Source organism: Crocodylus siamensis, chromosome 11 (genome assembly GCF_052110815.1).
Source record: "Crocodylus siamensis isolate JL-2025a chromosome 11, ASM5211081v1, whole genome shotgun sequence".
Taxonomy (NCBI): Eukaryota; Metazoa; Chordata; order Crocodylia; family Crocodylidae; genus Crocodylus; species Crocodylus siamensis.
This window is the reverse complement of record NC_143405.1, coordinates 42,277,598-42,293,611: the sequence shown is the minus strand read 5'-3', so window position 1 is coordinate 42,293,611 and position 16,014 is coordinate 42,277,598. Positions and strand designations below refer to the sequence as shown.

At 39.1% G+C, this 16,014-nt stretch overlaps 1 protein-coding gene across 1 annotated transcript in view; it reads right to left on the bottom strand.

Moving 5' to 3' along the window:
• Positions 1-16,014, bottom strand: part of CACNA1D (calcium voltage-gated channel subunit alpha1 D) — a 432,804-nt gene that overhangs the window by 85,383 nt on the left and 331,407 nt on the right. Inside the window, exons 30-31 of the mRNA XM_090022496.1 lie at positions 11,235-11,264; positions 7,423-7,506 (exon numbers count right to left, since the gene is read on the bottom strand). Coding sequence (XP_089878622.1) covers positions 7,423-7,506; positions 11,235-11,264 — 114 coding nt within the window. The remainder of the gene's footprint in view (positions 1-7,422; positions 7,507-11,234; positions 11,265-16,014) is intronic.

Below are 16,014 nucleotides of genomic sequence, written 5' to 3'. Positions count from 1 at the left end.
CTGGTCCATGCTGGGGGCTGATCCATTTGAGAGTTGGGGGGAGAGGCCAGGAGGTTAAAATAGCAGTGCTGGGGGTGGGTAGGTAGGAAAAGCACAGCCCTGGGGCTAGGGCTAACAGCTAGGCTTTCTCAGCCCCAGGGCTGTGCTGGGAACTGTAGAGAAGTTCAGTTAAATCGTCTTGTTGGACCCAATCTAAGTTAGACTATCACAGAGGTACACTTAACTTAAACTGGGTCAGCCATTTTTAGAGCAATCTAATTGTCCTGAACTTCTGAACAGTTCGCACTTAGATCCATTTAACTAGGGATCTAAGCATAAGGTCCACACCTGAGTGGAATAAGTTAGATTGGGTTGGCTATTTTTAACATGATGTAACCTCCTTGAACATCTGTATGTACAGTAAAGGGTTCATAATCTAGCTCATTGGTACATGTGTTGATTGGAGGCTTCCTGGGCACAGCTGTCCAAGAATTTACAGATGTGAAAATGAGTGAATAATAACTAAAAGTCTGGGTCTCAAATAGCCATAAATCATGATGAATTCTGGTGAAGCCAGTGAGGAAAACCATGACTATATTTAAGTCAATGGAAACTTTATCACTATAATAAAATAAGTACAAATGAGGTCAGAATCAAAATCTAAACAGAAATCTACAGATCCCTTCTCTGTTCTGCTTGTCTTATAAAGAATTTGCAGTCTAAACTTACAGATATAAGTCACCACTATGCTACTGAAAGCCCTGAAATGATAAGAATGACAATTTTATGCCTACAGAACTGAGAGGAAAATTCTGTTCCTTTGATACATCTTTGTGGCTTGTCATATAGCTATGCTCCATGGCTGTCTGCAAGGGGAAACTGGAAAATCTGCCTTTTACAGAGTTCAAGATGAATGGCATTTAGTGGAAGAGTCAGAGTAGAGTTTATAGGTGCTCTCACTGTAGGCGCTTTATCAGTAAAGCCTTTAAGAAGTGCTAAACTTTAAGTATATGGGTTGTCCTACTGACACTGATAAAGGAGATACACATAAAACCAGGCAAGATAAACCTTCATTTTTTTCAACATTTTAGCAGCTGGTGAACAATCATATGTGACTATCAAACATTTTTTAAAATGCACGTGAATGAATAATTCTCATATTTGCTGGTAGGGACCTAAAGTGAGCATGCTTTCAAGTCATCCTCTGGTCATCCAAACTGTTTTTCCGCAAACAAATATGAAATATACAAGATCCTTTTTAGAACCATTAAATCCAAATGTTTCCAGCTGTTACATTTCAGGAATATTTATCCTTTATTATTTGTGATTTAATTACATATGTTCTAACTGCAGAATGAGGTGACCAGGTCTGATATCTCAGTCATTGCTCTGTGATTTTCTTTGTCAAGTGAAAAGGAACTTTTTAGATGACCAAAGATCTCTTGCATGTACCATACGAACACATGGGACACATGCGTGAACTTGGTGAATATAAAAGGTGGACAAAGACAAAAAATTATATGGCCTTTAGTAGTGGTTTTAATTTGTAAACTGCTACACTGTATAAATGTATATATTTATTTAAGTATACTTGCCTCTAAACATTTCTAAAAATAAAATGAATATGAAAACTAGTTAGGTGGCAGAAAAAAAGCATCAGTAAAAGGAAGGGGTGTTAAATGACAAAGTTAAACCAAGAAACAAAACTGTGAATTGCATAGTTCCAAAATATATGTTGCTCTGCAGCTACTGTATAACAAGATTCCTCATGGGTTTTCCCGGCCATAGGTTTGATGGTGCAGGCTGCTGAGCACTCTGAACTCCCAATGATTTCAACTGGAATTGACAGTGTTCAGTACTTTATAGGACTACAAAACAAAGTTTTCTTCTGGACATAGTGGGTGCATCTATACATGCATGTTAATGTGCAGTAGATTATTTTACTGAACATTAAAGTATCATGTAAAAACTGTGACATTACGCTAATGCGCTGTAAAGTAGTCTCCTGTGCATTAAGCATCACTAAAAAGCATGAAAACGTACCACTGTGCTTTAGCGCAGTCTAATGTGCATTAATTTAGTATTTCACATTGGAGGTAGTAAACTTAGTGCACATTAGAAAAGCCACAATAATAAATACATGTGTAGACACACTCACTTGTGACTAAGTTAAGAGGACCCCAAGAGCCACCTCATGGCATCATATATAATGTTATAACACCCTTAAATTAAAAGACAATAATGAAAAAGCAAAATAGAGAGATGACATCTAATATTACCATCTAGGTGACACTGAAATTAGAGACCTACCCACTCACTCATACAAGCTGGGCTAGATACAAATGTCGCACTGCTACAAACTGGGAGTTACTCCACTGACAGTCAGAGCTATTTGACTTTTAAACTGACACAGGTCAGAAAGTTGCCTCATTGCATCCATAGCATGAAACAATTTCTACGTGCATGTGTAAAGGAATGTGCAGCTGGTCCATGGGTCTGAATGACTTCACTACCTTGTAAGGTATGGAATATTTTTAAGTCTATGTCTATTCTGAGCCAGAACTATAATTGCCCCAGAGCAAACTCCTCACACAGATATGATTTACACTGCTGAAGAGCAACTGATACTGCTGCTGCAGCTTATTTATTCTATTTCTATATTGAGTTAAGCTACATGCCTCAGTGTAAATAATGTCTAACCTAGCGGCTTGTGCAGAAACTGTCACAATGGTGTCTGAAATCTCAATAAAGACATGGCCGATATACCACTATAGCTGAACTATAGATATTTTAGTATCTTTCTCGTTGTTAGACCAAAAAAACAGTGCTAAGAATGACACATTTAAGGTTGGCGTTTAACGGTATTAATAAAAGAATTCTGAAAATATTGACACTGAATATTAAAAGCGTTAATCAGTTGCATGACACTAACAAGGTAAAAATATCACAAACAATAGCCATATGAAAGCGGGGGGGGGGGGTTGGGGGGGTTATAAACAGTCTGTATTATCAAACATTTCATGTTGGAAATGGGAAATCAAGCCCAGAAATATATCAAAACAGCACCATAGCTTCAACTTTTACAAACAAACAAAGCATAGGAAAGGGTTGTAAAATTTAAAAGCTTACAGAGTTGAAACTGACAATATTTACTCCACAAATCAAACAGTCTGCTGTGCAGTAGTAAAGGATGCCACCAACAAGCATGTTTTGTAGCGAGTATAATAAGAAGATAATAAGAAATGGAAGTGCTAATACTCAAAATCGAAACACAGAATGCAGCATATACATAGAGTAGAGATCACTAGCTTTTTCTCTAGCAAGTTTTCCAGCCAATTGTGTGAATTAGTATAACGTGTAAGTGTTCATAACAAATGAAAGCTTAGCGGTAATAAACTCTACTCACAAGTAATGCTGTCAAAAAAATGTCAACACGGTATAAAACAAAGTGCTGCAATCAACTACAGCTAGCACACACAAACTATTTTTCACTACCGTTCACACTTGCACTTGGACCTTTCGGGGAAGCAGTTTTAGGTGGCCAATGTTTTGTGTACCCCGAAGAAGACACAGAATATACTGTGTGTACAAACTGGTTGACATGTAAGTGCCTGAGCTGAATATGCAATTAAAGTGTTGGATATGTAAATACCAGAAAAGGAGTTATTTGAGAACAAAATCTAGAGGCTGCATTTGAAAATCTGATTCTTGAACAGCAGTTATAATTTGAAAAGTGTCTCTGTAAAAATGATACAATGTTCACCATTAGCATTCACCAGCATTTGGCTCAGAGTTACAGTTTATTCAGTTTACTACCATATAGAAAGTTTTTTCTCTAATGGCCAGATGTGCAAGCTTAATCTGAAATGTGAGATTCAAATTGTGTTTTTCAGCTTTCTACACCATCATTATTGTAGCTTTTTACCCACTGATATGATACAGTAGTAGCTTGTCCTCACTATATATAATATTATTTAGTTAATCTATAAGGTTAAATATAGTCAAAAAGCTTGATTCTGAATCAATTCAATCATTGCAAGTTAGTCTAAACTATGTAGATTGAATTGATAAGCAAATGAACAGACATTCAGTTTTGATTCCAGAAATGCAGCCACATGCCTGTCATGGCTCAGGCAGAAGCCGGGGTGCTAGAGTATGCCTCCCTGCTCCGCGGAAGCAAATAGCTTAGGCTAAGGCTAATCCACCAGCCCTGAGTGTGGTAGTTTGCAGGGAAGGTGCAAAGCATCCTGGAATGCTGAGGGACTGTGAGTTAACTTGAATCTGAAGGGAACCTGGGACAGAAGTTCAATAAACCAATTTAACCTAAATCAGTTAAGTCTGATATTACATCCATCCAAGTTCATCTTAAATTGGTTTTGGCCATTCTGAAAGTGGTTTATGTACACTAAACTTCTGTTGTGCTACAGACCTGAACCAGTTTCCAATCACTTATACTGGTTTATGTATAATTTCTGTCCATAGTCTAAAGGTGCATATCTACCTTGCCTTCTGACTGACTTCAGACTAACACAGATAACTACCTCTCTCTGCTTACAGCAGTGAGTCATGAGTTGGGCCTATCATTTTAAATAATTCTACTAGTACAAATAAAATAAGGTAGGAATTTTTATTATGTAGTAGTCTTGGAATTATTTTGATCGTGGTTATTGGTCAGGTTTAATCTGCTATGTATTCATTTGAAACATCTGCTGCACTACAAAAATATTTCAAATTTTTAGCGAAAATTTGTAAAAACCTTCTGCTATGTTGATAGTTATTTAGGTATTGAAAAAAAATCTCACTGCATCCTGCTAAACAACACATTTATTTTTCATATCGGGTTTAAATTTGTTTATATGTTTAATTGCATGCCTATCACAGCACTTACCAAATAAACTAGAATCACAGAAGTTTCAAAACTATTCATATTATTGTCTGTTAACAACCACATTCTGAATGTTTAAGCAGCAATGCTGATAGGCTCTCAGCATACCAGAGCAAGACATTTGCTGCACTATTACATTTTTAATAATGTGGTTTACTTGGTCTGAGCATAAGATTTAGATCCAAAACTCCTGGGTACTTACAAGAAATGAGAGGTCATTAGCCATACTAATCTTAAGTCAGGAAGGGCACTGTTACACCTTAGAGACTAACTGGTTCACAGGCACAAACTTTCATAGGTAAAGGCCTACTTCATCAGATACTTTGTCATCCTGCTTTACGTAAATGAACTGAGCAATCCATTAATTCATAAAAATGATGTATTTGACAATTATGCCTGTTTTTTCTTTTCCAGGAATATTTAAAAGAGACTGTGATTATTTCAAATGTATCTGTTAGTCAAAATTATTTGACAAGTTCCATTTTTTTAAACACTGTGACTTGCTATTTAAAAGTCAAAGCACAAATTATTGTTTAAATAAAGCATATGAGTCTGTTTCTGTGATTGACGGGATGTGTGTGAGCCTAACAATCAGGTTTCTAGCGTGAAAATAAATTTACAATGTGCTTTCTATAAGCACATGTGCTAATAAAACTTGATTTCAATAATATCCAGAATACATGAAGCAAATGGAGTGGGTTTATGAGAGTTTTTAATTTAATATCAGTTCTCTAAATCATATTTAACTTTAACATTGAGGGCATTTTTACATGTGCCCTGGAGGTGACTCCAAGATACGCTCTAATTAAAACACCCACAGCATCTTATATAGCAGCGTCCCCATGCTTTAAAATGAGATTTAGTTTAGTTGCCCCTGCCACCATTTTGAAGTGCAGGGAGCTGATACACAAGATGCGGAGGCTGGTAGGAGTGTGCTAATTAGCATGCTCCAGCAGACTCAATTAATCGAGTCTGCTCCAATGTGCTGTAATTACAGCATGTGAGATGAGCCTCTCCACACCCCTACAGGCACCCTTAATGATGAAATTTATGTTTTATAGGAATGTAGTAATGCCACTGTGATATTTTCCCCCTTTTCCCTTAAACAAAAAACTAGAAGAATAGCTGCGCTTGGACACTGGCTCTGTCACTGGCCTTGGGTAAGTCATAACTTGAATCTCATTTTCAACATAATTAAAAGCAGGATAATATATGCCATTACTGTATGCACTACTGAATATTTGTTTAGTGCAGATGATGCAAACTGTGTATTTTCACAGGGAAACTAGAGGAGGTTTCGGCAAAGTGAATGACCTGACAAGAAAAAGACATCTCTGGCAAATAGTTTGCAAAAATTCAGGTAACAACAACAAAAATCCTGTAGAAAGCATCTGGGCCAGGCATTCCAGTACTTCTTGAAAAAAGAATAACAGGCAGCTCTTTGTATCTCTTACCATCTCTGGTTAGGCTGTGCTCTAAAACTATCAGAGAGTAACTGGGAGGGAGTGGGACATAGAGCTGCCGGAGTCTGCAGGAGCAGCCCTACCTGAGTCAGCCAGAATCTTTCTTTGGGAACCCCAAGAAAAACACAATGGTACAGCAGTTATACCATGCCTGGAAAACAGATTGGGATGGATCTTCAGCAGGCATAAACTGTAAATGCATACTGTATTACTCCTTAGGGACAGAAAGCTTTACTGTCTTTGCCTATCCTGCCTCCCACAACATGGAAGACATGTACATTCAGATCCCCTTCCAAGCCAGGTCTCTTGTGTGAAAGTGTGTGGTTTATTAAACCACTCAGCTATTAGGATTATTTACAATGCCTGATAGTCAGATCAAGTTATCTACCAAAAAATACCAGGTTTAAAACAATAATGTTCAGTAGCATAGGCCTAGAATTATGGTAATTCTGAAGTATATTACATAGCTTATGTGTAGAAAAAATATTTTCATTGTACTATTATTTTGTGTGAGAGTGTGCATGTATCTTGTTAAAGTTATTGAATAATATTTATTTCACTAGTCAAGTCTTCTATTTCAGGATGTAAATGAACTTAGTTCTAAAAAGGGATTTGTGGGACAAAGTTTACATTTTTGAATTTGTCCATGACAGCAATTAATTTTTAGTGCACAAACAATTGTTACTTACATTAACTTCTGTTATAGCAATATCAACGACGCTACCAACAACAATTAAGGCATCAAAAGTGTTCCATGCATCAGTGAAATAGTGCTGTTAGGACAAGCATTCAGCAGAAAGAGGGCAGGAGAAAACCACAAACAGAAAAAGAGAAGAAAAGGACAGTGTTATAACACAGAAACATTCTAGACTCATCTGATGTACCAGTAAACAATCTTTTCCTTTCAAGTCTGAGAAAATCAAAATTGCACATGGCTATTTATTTCCCATATCAACAGAACTGTGCTATGACTGGTCTGTATTCATAGCTTAGAAATATCAGATCAAAATCTGTGACTTGTCCAGATGATGGAAATAGTGGGGTGACCAGGAAAGAGAAGTAGAGACTGTGGAAAGTAAGCTGGGGTATACTCACATCGGCTTCACTGAGAACGACGTCTACTATGCTGCCAATAACGATGAGGGAGTCAAACGTGTTCCAGGCATCACTAAAATAGCCCTGAACAGAGCAGGCAGGGTGCAAATATTTGTGATTACACATGAAATGTCAAATATCTGCATACTTCTGTTTAGGTTTACATAAACAGAAATTACTCAAACAAAATCTGTGGTCTAATGAGAAAACAAAACAAAACAAACAATATTGCCTACTGAAGGAAAAGTAACATATGTGTGTATATGTGTATGTACATATGAATGTATGTACATGTGTTTATATATGTATGCACACACATACAGGCACACATGCACACATATATAATATACATGCACAGTACACATCATGTAAGCACAGCAATAGGAAATGAGCCATTAATTAGAACTCTGTTTATTGATTCTCAGTGATGTTTAACATTTCTCACATATGCATCTGAACAAATTAATCTTTGGCCATGTTGGGACCTCCTCAATGTAGTGACTTCCTAATAGTCTCTGCTAACTGACAGGCAGGATAACATTTTAAGGGTCATCTCTTAGAGTTGTGAATGTTAAATGGGCACAGAGGGCAGAAATTTTTCTTATATGGTAAACCAGGACAAAGAGCAAGGGTTTAACAACTCAAGATGACTTTGCACTTAGGGCCTGACTGCACCACTGAACTCAGTGGGACTTCTGAACCTGACTTTCACAGGAACTGAAGCAGGTCCTTAATGGTGGGGCCCCAGAGAAAAGGAATTTTTGTAAATCATTTAATTTGGCTTGCTTAGAACCTTCCTATCTTGAAATATGTCTTACACATTATTGATGCACTAATTCAACTGGTCACAATGCATTAACAAAGACTAAGCACTCATCCCATCACTGTCGTATGGGCCTTCACATTTAATTTATGCAAAGAGAGATTTTAAAATAAATGTTGGGGTGTTTCTCAGGTAAACCTAGGCTTAGCTCTGGATGCTGGTAAAAAAAATAACCTGATCCATTAGTTTACTCAATGTGACTCTGGAAAGGGAGATGTGTTGTTTTTTCTTTATTTAGATGTTATCTTCTTAGTGAGGCAATCCAGATGCATTGCAACAATTTAATCAGATCTAAACATAATGAAAACTACAGGATAACCAGATGTGTTCTGTTTTCCAATCCAGATACACTGACATATCAGCCAGTTACTGCTAATGAATCTAGAGTGGATACAAATGGACATTTTAGGAGAAATCCTTAAAAAAAAACAGATTTCCTAATGACTTCAATAGACTAGTACTCTGGATCAATATAAACACTAGGGAAATATCTACTTTGCCTTCACAGTACAAACACATTTGTAAAAGTATTAAATTTGGGGTGTAAGTTTAAAAAAATACTTAGCAAAACTTCTAAAAGAGCAAAAGGGCTAACCTTAATTTTCTGTTCAGATACTTTTAGCATCACACTACTTACTGAGATATCTACAGCAGCAGTGACTTTAGGCTGATATTACAGGACATGAAAATAGTAGACCACTAATCTATTTAACAGTAGAGCAAAGCAGAATTAGTGAAAAAATATCTAAAGCTGGGCAATATTTTTGATAATTTTTCCCTCAGAATTTTACATTTCCTATTTTGTTTTTCTGCCAAGATTCTAGGTTTAGAAATTATTAGTTGTAAAGCATATGGAATTCAAAAAGCCACTTTTACATGAACATTTGCTTTTTGGAATTTTGAAAGAGCTGCTCATAAAGGAGAAACAGTTCTATATATTAAACGCTGACACTTTGGAGTTAGGAGAACTTCAGTTTTGTTTGTTTTTATTTCTCTACCGTCTGTTCTTACAACACTGCACATATACAACACTTTAAAAACTGTATTTATTTATAATTTATAATGGCCAACCTACCACTCTGGAAAAAGATAAAAGTAATTACAGTTTATTTTAAGTGAAGAAAAAAGGTCAGTGTTTGGTCACCACTAGAGTCTTGCATTAATCAGCCCTATAACACTAGTCATCAGCTCCAGCATGGGGAAATTCATGTATTTGGCTTCTTAACCAATCAAGTCCAGTTCTCAAATTTTCTACCTAAACATCATTTCTCCCCTGTCATATTTTCTCCTTCCCTACCTCTTTCTAACAATAAGCAATTCTTATTCTTGCATTTTCTGTAAAACAGCATGTCAAACCAGCTTAACAGCACTGAAATGAAGAGAATCTGCAACATGCTGGCAGGTAGCGAATAAAACAGGGAAGTTGTCCTCAAAATATTCTCTTCGTTTTTTTATTTACTTGATTTCTCTTTTTTATTTTTAAAGTAAATGTCTTAATTGAATGTTGCAAAATTATATATAATGAAGAACAAACTATAGACAAGCAACAATCAAATACTCTGTCAAATTTCAGTGTGCTATCCCATGGCCCCCTCACAGAATGTCAGTTTTGACATTCAGTATATGCCTATACTGGGTGGGCAAAATGCAGCCTATGGGCCAGATGTGGCCCTCCAGGCCATTTATCCAGTCTGTGGGGCCCCTAAAAAATTTAGAAAATTAATATTTATCTGCCCCTGGCTGCCTGTCATGTGGCCCTCGATGGCTTGCCAAAACCTAGTAAATGGTAGGGCTGTGTGAAACGGGCCCTATTAGATTCAGATTCAGCCCGAACTGGGGACAGTGATTCAATCCATTGATTCAGATCACTGTCCCTGATTCAATTCAGCCGAATCCAAATCTGAAGATTTGATGCTGATTCAGCAAATCAGCTATTTGGACACAGGCACAGCTTTAAAAGTTTTTCTGCTTAACTCGAGGTACCAGTGTGGCTCGTGATCACTGTGGTGCTGGGGCACATGGAGCATCCCACAGGAGAACAGGAGGCTCCCCAACGTGCTCGGCAGTGAACCCAGAAGTGGACTGGAAGTACTTCCAGTCTACTTCCAGGTCTGCTGGGGAGCACGTTGGGGGGTCCCCCTGTGCCTTCATGGCTCAGCGATAGGCTGCAGAGGGACCACTGGGTGCTCCCCTTAGACCCAGGAGACACCAGTCACTGAGACAAGGGCGGGGGGTGTGCAACAAGGCCCCCCCTGGACGCTCTTTGGTGGACCAGGAAGTGGACTGGAAGTACTTCTGGTCCATTTCTGGGCCTGCTGCTAAGCACACTGGCAAGCCCCCCTCTGCTTCTGTAGGATGCTGCATCTGCAGTGTTTAGAGCCCCTGCTACCTAGAGATATGTAGAAACAACATTTAAAGCTGTATCTATGTCTGAATGGCCAAATCTGTCTGAATCTCTCCAAATCGATTTGGAGGGTTCCAAATTGATTCGGAGAGATGAAAGGGTGCTCTGATTCGATTTATATTCAGAGATTTGGCCCCAAATCAGACTGAATCTCCCCTGAATTAAATCAGGGACTGAAGCATCACACAGCCCTAGTAAGCGGCCCTCTGCCCAAAATAATTGCCCGCCCCTGGTTTATATGGTAGACAACTTATGTTCTGGTTCTCTGTAGAAAAGTTCATTTCCCTTATGGAAAATATTATTTTTTTTTAGACATTACTGTAATGTGGCACTTTAAATATGACAGTCACATTTTAATTTCATATTGTTAAATCACCTTTAGCCATTTGCTTATTTTCCCAAATCTTTTCCATCAGTACAGACAACTATTGTTCAAAGTAATTTGTAAAGCAAAAGCAAACAAAAATAAACCAAAGAAAATAAAGATGATTTTGGAAAAGGGAGGAATGGACAAGTCACAGCAAATAAACATCATGCAAAGTAGTAGTTTTGGGCACTGCAGTCATCCAAGATCAGTTCACTTACTAGCCATCTTTCCTTTTTTCTTACAAAAATCTGATATAAAATGGCACAGAAAATCATTACAAGTTCAAGCTGTGGTGGCTTTCATGAAGTTATGTATGTGGTATATACTGACATATCATTTTGGATTTCATAGAATTATGTTGTTTTGTATTAACCATACCAAGAAAACAAATTTTGGCATTTGCAAAGAACAAAGTCTGTCCTATTAACTGAGACTGTGAAAATTTAGTTCTTCAACAAATGCAGCAGAGTAAATTATAAATTCTGCAGAGTATCTAGACATAGAAAATTAAACACAAAACATGTTACTTCTGATCTGTTACTTAATATTTTAGTAATTATAATAAGCCATTACATATTTAGGGATCAATCCTGAAAAATATAGTCAAGAAGAGTCTAGGGTGGGCTTATATATGTGCTCTGGGAGTGGAGGGGAAGGATGTGTTTTAATTGAAGTGGCTCCAAGAGCCACTCTAATTAAAGCACCTGGAGTGTCACATGCATCAGCGTCCCTGCACTGATAAATGGCAGTAGGAGCGCTGTAAACAAGCTTTACTTAAAGTGCCCCCACCGTCATTTTTTAGTGCTAGGGCACTGATACACATGATGATGATGTCTGTTGGAGCATAATAATTACTACGCTCCAGCAGACCCCAATTAATTGAGTCTGCTCTGATGCACTATAATTACAGCGCATTGGAGCAGCCTCTCTGCACATGTATAGGTGCCCTATAGCACTGAGCTTCTGCTTTCAAATTAGGCCCTTAATATCTGACATTTAGTACAATATTTATATATTTCAGAATAGGGAAAGCAGTCTTCAGTACCTTGGCTTTACATACCACAATATTATGGCAGGAGTATCAGTAGATTGTAATGGCATTGCTTTGAATGAACATTGGAACAATTAAGCATATATTTTACAGTATTGCTCTCAGAGTATTAAGGGGACACTGTCAAGTAATTTAGGTGTAACGTTTATCAATTGATTGTTTGAATTAATTATTAATTAAGAGTGTTTACACATTACAATGATGGAATGACCATTTAATATTTTAAGCACATATTTAAATATTTTTAGAAGGCACAAAATAAACAAACTGCTTTCAGTTTCACCTGACTGAATCAAATAACCCAGTGACTAAACATGTCAGTTTGGTTTAAAACTGGTTTTTACAAATCCTAATAATACAATTTTTGAAGAAATCTATTTCTGCTTATGTTTGAACTAATAAAAGACACTTGCCCACTGCTGAAGCCTTTTAGTTCATTGACAAAAATGTAAAGCACGGTATACTGCCAACAAGTGGTTGTAAAAAGGACACTTTGCAATAAAAGGTAAAATCCTCAAGCAATAACAAAACCTGCATTCAAGATACATAATAGCCTGGTGCACTAATCAATCTCCAGCAAAATCCTGTCTAAATTGATGCTCCTTTCACCATACCCTGGTAGTTACAAAACTTGGGCCCTTGGGCACATATGGCAACCAAATTCTGAGTAGGGGTGCACCAATAAAGATTTTTGGGGCCAGTACCGATGGCTGATTATTAGCAAGCCATATCGGCTGATACCTATCTGATTGCCCATATGCAGCCTGGCAGCTTAGAGAGCAGCATCTGGCTGTTAAGTCTCTGAGGGAAGAGGGGCAGGGGGACGGCAGGGGCATGAAGGGAGCAGATTGAGGCCCCCACAGTAAGGGAAGGAGTGGAGGTGGGGTTGGGACAGAGGCAGATGCTGCCCAGCCAGGGCAGGATGGTGCATGGGACAGAGCCATGAATGGCTCATCCAGGGGCATGGCAACAGCTCTGGCCACTGGTACATCCCAGGGGAGGCAAGAAGGATCATGTGACCCTCGGATCTGTGCATGGGGCAAAGGTGGGCTGCCACTGCAGGCTGAGGTCAGGGGTGGTGCTGGATTCTTCTCAGCAGGGCACTGGGCCAGGCCTGCATGCGAGGTGGGCAGCGGTGGTGATGGGGGGTGGCACAGAGTGAGCTGTGGTCTCCCCAAAATTTCCCATAGCTCTCTCCTTTGAACCCATCCTTCCAGTACTGCTACCAACTGGCCTGCACATAGCTGCAACCTAGCTCCCTACGAAGAAGAGCCTGGTGCTGCCCCCGACCCCAGCCCACAGCAGCAGCTTGCCCTCACCCATACAGATCCAGGGGGCACGTACCCCTCTGTGTCTCCCCCAGGGTGCACCAGTGGTAGGACAGTGACCCCCCCTCACCATGCCCTGGATTGGCCGCTAGCAGCTCCATCCTGCACCTGCCCCGCCCCAGCTGGGCAGTGCCTGCCCCTTCCCCAGCCTCATCCTCACCCCCACTCCCTCCCTCACCGTAGACGCCTCAATCTGCCCCACCCCATTCCCCTGCCTCTTGTCCCCCCACAGGCTTACCAGCCGAATGCTGCTCTCCAAGCTGCCTGGCTGTGCACACACATGCAACATTTATCAGTGACATTATTAGCAACATCAGCCAAAAATAGCCAATTGCCAATAATGTAAATTTTGCTTTTATTGGTGCCGATATGAACCAATGTACTAGCGCACCGCTAGTTCTGAGGACTGTTCACTGAAACGTCCTTCTTTCAAGACCTGATATCTAAACTTAAAATGTACCAACACAAGTGACTCATCTGGGGAGACACATAATATCAGAGAGTTAGGATTCAGACTGTCTCGGATCCTGTAGATAAACTCTTCAAATAATATGTTTTAGTGAACAGGAAGCCTTTAAAGTCTGTTGAATATTGACATGTAATGTATTTCCATCATTAGGCAACCTTATTTTGCACTAGCTGCAACTTTAGAAGCAGCTTCATAGAAAGCCTGTAAAAGGAATCCCAGTCTGGAGATCACTCAAACACTGGAGACAATGTCAAGACTCACAGTCATTATGTCAAGCACTGGTGGTAAAAGGCACTTAGGCCAGTAAAACCATCTGAGACTTTATTATCAAAGCAGAACAGAGACCAGTGCAAAGATAGAATCAGCATAATAAAAGTATTGCCTCTTATACATCGTCATTAACTCCTCTGTGTAGTATTAATTTTGGTGCTGTGAAGGGCTTTGCATTTAAATGGGTGCATCTACACAAGACATTTACTGTGGAGCTGCCTAATTAACTGCACAGTAAACTTCTCACCATCTACACAATTAGGGCACACAAAATGAATAAACTCTGCAGCAGGGTAAGACTTATAAATACCCCACTGCAGAGTTTTCTCATGCACAGCAGTGCATGTGTAGATGCTGATTGGATGGCTGGGGTATGAGGGTGCTTCAGTGCCAGAGCTGCCTTCTGGCTAGCCCAAAAATGAAGTACTCTTGTGCCCCAGCCAACCCCTTCACAGCTCATTAAGTCTGCTGTGACCCAGCTCAATGTGTTGTGCTCCGGGCACATGTGCAGATGGATACCTGGGAGCTTCCCAGGAGAAATAAACTGCAGAACAATAAGCTCCACAGTTTATTGCTGCCCCTTAATGGCACATGTAGATGCACTCAAGTAGTGACATAAAAATAAAACAACTACATTAATTATGTAGACACTGAATGGAACAGAAAGCAGAACCCTGTAGACTTTTGCATGACAGGGTAGGAATATGCCCACTATGGCTAGGTACAGACATTCAAAAAGCCCAAGGTGGAATCAATCTAAATTATGTGGTTTTCTATAAGCAGTGTAGTTTAGATCAGTAGCAAATACAACACATATTTTACCTTTTGATGGGGAGAGCAAATTTTAGACCAGGTTCTGACATTTTTAAACCAGTCCATGTGTGCCAAACTTCTGTTACAAGTATAGACCAGTTTTGTGTGCCAAACTTCTGTTCAGTTAGGGGTATAGACTGGTTTCTGATCACTTATACCAGTAAAAGTGTAATGTCTGTACCCAACCTATGTGCTGCACTGGCAGTTCAGAAGGTATGTCCATATAGCAGTCACTGCAGTGAATGAAGTTTGTATAGAAAACCCCAAGCCAGCTTTCAAGGAACAAGCTGGGTAACTCCCAGCAGTGTAGCTGTGACAGCACAGAGCTCAGTCTGGGCTCCAAAATTCACCCAAGAAGTAAATGCTAAGGCAAGTAAAATAATGTGGGTTCTGGGCTGCCACAGGCTGCTCTGCTGGCAGAACTGAGTTTAAAACTAGTTCAGATTTGGAGTTTTATGTCAGTTACACAAGCAAATCTAGGGGCTTTAATCCATGAACAGATTATGATGCTGACAGCTTCATTATCTTGACATTAAGCCTTTTTAAAGATGTTTTCAGAAGGAATTGGAAAGAGGAAACTTACCAGACACAGATGAGGTCAGGAAAGTGAGACTGGCCTGTTTCCCTTTCTGTTTAGTCAGTAAACATGCTAAGTTATGCCAGTTTAATCCCCCAAGTAAATCAGACTTCATTGTAAATGACAGCAAAACTTGGCTTTTCTGTCTGGCTACTCTTCACTATCACAGATATAATGTGATAAGTGAATGACTAGATAGGTGATGACAATTACATTTGATTTTTACTGTTTTTTCTATTTTAATAATTTATTGTTAGTGTCACAGGATTTTTTTAAGTACATGTGCTGGCATTTAAAAATCTAAGAGCTATAACTTTGGGGGCATTGTATTTTGGGTACTTAGCTTGAACCACTGGGCCCTGAGATTCAGAGATGCTAAGCAATCACAACTCTAAATGTTCAACACCCCTGAAAATTGTCTTGAAGAGGATGCCCAGAAACTGAAGTACCCAAATTATGTCCCAAACTTCTCTGGAGATGTTTGCAGGAG